Source organism: Mustela putorius, unplaced genomic scaffold (assembly GCF_011764305.1).
Source record: "Mustela putorius furo isolate JIRA1106 unplaced genomic scaffold, ASM1176430v1.1 tig00000873_pilon_pilon_pilon, whole genome shotgun sequence".
Taxonomy (NCBI): Eukaryota; Metazoa; Chordata; class Mammalia; order Carnivora; family Mustelidae; genus Mustela; species Mustela putorius.
The window spans coordinates 3,458,815-3,463,370 of NW_025421504.1; the positions used below are offsets into that span (position 1 = coordinate 3,458,815).

The 4,556-nt window shown below is 64.4% G+C and overlaps 1 protein-coding gene across 1 annotated transcript; it reads left to right on the forward strand.

Annotated features, from left to right (window-relative positions):
- The first annotated feature begins 283 nt into the window (after positions 1 to 283).
- SOCS3 (suppressor of cytokine signaling 3) lies at positions 284 to 3,586 on the forward strand. The gene is made up of 2 exons (XM_004748799.3): positions 284 to 562; positions 1,179 to 3,586. Exon 2 carries the CDS (start codon positions 1,267 to 1,269, stop codon positions 1,942 to 1,944), a length of 678 nt encoding a protein of 225 aa, XP_004748856.1. The 5' UTR covers positions 284 to 562; positions 1,179 to 1,266; the 3' UTR covers positions 1,945 to 3,586.
- The last annotated feature ends 970 nt before the right edge of the window (positions 3,587 to 4,556 follow it).

Below are 4,556 nucleotides of genomic sequence, written 5' to 3' on the forward strand. Positions count from 1 at the left end.
GCCAGGAACGCGCCGCCGGGGCTGGCGCCGCGCCCGCCGGCCGCCGGGGCCGCCTCGCGCCGCGCTTTGTCTGTGCGCGCGTCTCGGCCGGTCCTGGTCCCGCTCGCGGCCCGCCCTCGGCCGCCCGCGGCCCCTCCTTCGCCCTCCGCGCAGCCTTTCATTGCTGCGAGTAGTGACTAAACATTACAAGAAGGCCGGCCGCGCAGTTCCAGGAATCGGGGGGGCGGGGCGCGGCGGCCGCGTATATACCCGCGAGCGCGGCCTCGGCGGCGGCTCCGACTCGCACTCCCGCGCCGCCGCCGCCGCCTGCGCCGCCGCTCCCGCCCAGCTCCCGCCGCGGCCCCTCGCCTCGTCCCCGCCGGCCGGCCCGGGGACGCGCAGGGGGCAGGGCGGGCGCCCCAGCGAAGCCCGAAGGACGCGCGCGCGAGGCCCTTTGTGGACTTCACGGCCGCCAACATCTGGGCGCAGCGCGGGCCACCGCTGGCCGCCGCGCCGCCGCCGCCTCGCCTTGGGGACCGTAGGAGGCGCAGCCCCGAGGCCGGAGACTTCGTTTTGGGACGAGGTAGGAAGGAGGGGCGCGGCGTGGAGCGGGGCGGGAGCGGGGGTTCGCGGTGGGGGGGGACCAGCTAGTCTCGGGAGCTTTTCCCGGTTTCCCCTCCCCTTCCCTGGTCATTCCCGGCAGGGAGGGGACGAGGTAGGGGCCAGAGCGGATGGAAGCCGGAGATCCCAGGTTCCCGGAAGACCCAGGCTGGGCCCTCGGGCTTCTCCTGTCCCCTCCCCACCCTACCCCCCCAACGCCTCAGATTTCTCTCTCCGACCCCGCCGCCCGGGGCCACCGGACTGAGCGGCGCCCAGAGCGTCCCGGGGGCCCTTCTCCCGCTCCCCTCCACGGCCATGCTCCCGGAGACCCAACTTCCGCGCCCGAGTTTCCCACTCGGCGTTCTCCTAGTGCGCGCCGGGGAGGGGGCTGCGTGGGGCCACCCCGCCGGCGGGGGCGGGGGCGGGGGGCTGGGGCTAGGCGGGCTCCGCGGGGTGCCCGGGTGGGAGGAAGGGCTCAGGAGGGAGGCCCTCCGGGCCGGGGGTGCCCCGGCCGCTCGGCGGAGGCTGGGGAGCCGGGGCGGACAGGGCGCGCTGGAGGGTTCCGGGCACTCACGCGGCGCGCCCCTTCCTCCCCACAGCCCCCCGGGATGCGGTAGCGGCCGCTGTGCGGAGGCCGCCGAGCAGCTGCAGCCGCCGCCGCGCAGATCCACGCTGGCTCCGTGCGCCATGGTCACCCACAGCAAGTTTCCCGCCGCCGGGATGAGCCGCCCCCTGGACACCAGCCTGCGCCTCAAGACCTTCAGCTCCAAGAGCGAGTACCAGCTGGTGGTGAACGCAGTCCGCAAGCTGCAGGAGAGCGGCTTCTACTGGAGCGCCGTGACGGGCGGCGAGGCGAACCTGCTGCTCAGCGCCGAGCCCGCCGGCACCTTCCTCATCCGCGACAGCTCGGACCAGCGCCACTTCTTCACGCTCAGCGTCAAGACCCAGTCGGGGACCAAGAACCTGCGCATCCAGTGCGAGGGGGGCAGCTTCTCGCTGCAGAGCGACCCCCGGAGCACGCAGCCAGTGCCCCGCTTCGACTGCGTGCTCAAGCTGGTGCATCACTACATGCCGCCCCCCGGCGCCCCCTCCTTCCCCTCGCCACCGACCGAGCCCTCCTCCGAGGTGCCAGAGCAGCCGCCATCCCAGCCGCTCCCTGGGAATCCCCCCAGGAGAGCCTATTACATCTACTCGGGGGGCGAGAAGATCCCCCTGGTGTTGAGCCGGCCCCTCTCCTCCAACGTGGCCACTCTCCAGCATCTCTGTCGGAAGACCGTCAATGGCCACCTGGACTCCTATGAGAAAGTCACCCAGCTGCCTGGGCCCATTCGGGAATTCCTGGACCAGTACGATGCCCCGCTTTAAAGAGCAAAGGACAGGGGTCGGGGCGAGGAGCCTGGGTTCCTTCTCCTCCGTGGCACATGGCACAAGCACAAGAATCCGGCCAGGAGAGCCCTGCAGCTCTGGGCCAGCCAGCGGAGGGGCGGACTGGCCCCTCCCTTCGGCCCTCCCCCCTGCAGAATGGGGCAGGCGGGACCTGGAATGTGTTTGAGGGAAGGGGGAGTGCCACCTGAGCGCCCCGCCCCCACTCCAGCTACTCCGGAGGAGCCCGCTGGCCCGATGGGGACCGCGACGGCAGCCGTGGATTCTCTTCTCAGCTCTTCGCTTCCTCGACTCCCCCTGCATTTCCAAACAGGGGACACTGCGGGAGTGTTGAACTAGTGAGAACTGCCGGGGAGTCTTCAAACTTTCCAACGGAACTTGTTTGCTCTTTGATTTGGTTTAAAAGGTAGCTTTAAACCCGAGCAGGTCTCTGGCCTGGAAAAGGGTGCGCGAGAGGGCGCCCAGGGCCCCAGGGCTGCAGGCTGGCCATGGCGTTGGCCGCTCCCACTGCCCACCCCCAGGTGAGGAGGGCGACTGCATGCCCCTCCCATGGCTTTGGGCGATGAGGGCAAGCGGTGACCTGAAGGGGTCCGTTCTGTCCCCGTCTCTGGGACAGCCACCAGAAACAGGTCGCAGAGTCCATCTAGTTAGTGCCCGGGACCCCAGGGCCCTTCCCCCGTTTTAAGGGGGAAGTGGCACTGGGAGGGGAAGGGGTGGGCAGGTCAGTGACTCTTCCCCACCCCTGCTCTATCGTCTGGCACCTGGGGCAGGTCGAAGATGGAGATGAGCCATCTTTGACCCCAGATTCCGGACAGAGAAGATGAGGGATTCTAGTTTGTGCCTCCTGACTGTCTGGCTAGGAGATTTGCCTTAAATGCTCCCTGTCCCATGGATAGGGACTGGCACACAAGAAGCCACACACTCAGCCAATCCCGACAGAGGCCAAGGGATCCTTGGGGCCGGCCGCTCGGCGTGGGGGGAGGGGTGGGCGGAGGTGGAAGGGGGGGTGAGGAATCCACGCCTTCCAGCCCCCACACTGGAAGAATGCGAGCCCATTCGGTAGTGGCCAGTCACAGGTGCCTCCCGGTGCCCGGGCTCTGGCAGGGCAGAGCCACCAGGTCCCACGGCCCTCCTCCCCTGGGGGAAGGGCACAGGCAGGAAGTCACGGAGAGACTGGGGCCCCAGCCACCCCCGCCGCTCCAGCTCTGTAATAGCACTGATCAGTGAAAATTTTAACAGGAATGTAGCAGCGATGGAATTAACCTGGAACTGTTCTTTTTGGGGAAAAATGAAACAAACACAAAGTTTTCTGTGTCAGGTGTTGGGCTGGCTGGGGCAGCTGTGTGTTGGGGTGTTTGGTTTAGGTTTTTTTTTTCTTTTTCCTGGTCTTTTTGTTTGTTTGTTTTAATAATGTTTACAATCTGCCTCAATCACTCTGTCTTTTATAAAGATCCCACCTCCAGCCCTCTCCCCTCCCCCACCCAGGCCTTCGAGGCTGTTAGGAGATGCTTGAAGAACTCAACAAGATACCAGTGGAAGTCAAACTTTGCACATATTTATATTTATACTCAAAAAAGAAACATTTCAGTAATTTATAATAAAGAGCACTATTTTTTAATGAAAACCGACTGAAGCCTTTTCCTCCCGGCCCCTTTCCTGCCTTGGTTTCTCTCCCCACCTCCCCCACCCCGCCTCCCAGGGGTGGGGTGGGGGGAGCCGCAGAGGTGAAGGCTCCCCCTGGCTGTCCGGGGCGCCTCCTTGCCGTGGAGACAGCTCGGCTTCACTACGTCACTGACAAGCCTGACAAGCCGAAGCAGCCACCCCGGCTTTACCGAGAGGGGTAATTCCTGCCAGTCTGATTCAGATCTGACCAGAATATGCAAAGCAAGTTCGAAGGAAGCCCTTCAAAGGGTTTGCAGGGAGTAAGCTGAGCTGTGGTCAAAGCTTTTAGAGACTCCAGGCTATTAGAGGCGCTCTGCTGCTTGGCAAGGAGGTGTTCCGAGAAAGCCCAGACTCCCAGGGTCCTGGCGGTGACCTGTGACCTCAGCACAGCCCGGTTCATGGGAGGTGGGGGGAAGGGTGATCCCCAGGGGCACTGCCTCCCAGTGCCTCCAGCTTCCCTCCATTCCTGGGACACCCCTCCTGAGCGGTGGCCAGTCACAGGCCTCCTGGTGACAGCACCTATTTGCCTATTTTTAGTCGCTCCCACCCTTTGGGCACTTAGAAGCTATCCCGTTAACCTTCCCAGCCCCACAAGGCAGGTGTGAGCACTGCCATATTCTTAGACACGAGGGAGCATTGGAGCTGGGGGCTTACGCTGGTCAATTCTGATGCCTAGAACAGTGCTCAGTAAATATTTGTCCCCCGGGGAGGGGGGCAGCCACTTAGGTTCAGGGAGGTTAAGCAACCTGCCCACAGACACACCACTTGGGAATGTGGGAGAAGACACAAAACTAGAACCTGGGAGCATCTGGTTTCCAAAGCCCATGAACTCTCTCTGCCTCCCTAAGCACTAAGTATGTGGCTGCCCCTCTGCACATCTCCCCACAAAGTCAACAGGTGAGGACCCCCACTCTGGGGTTTCCAGCATTACA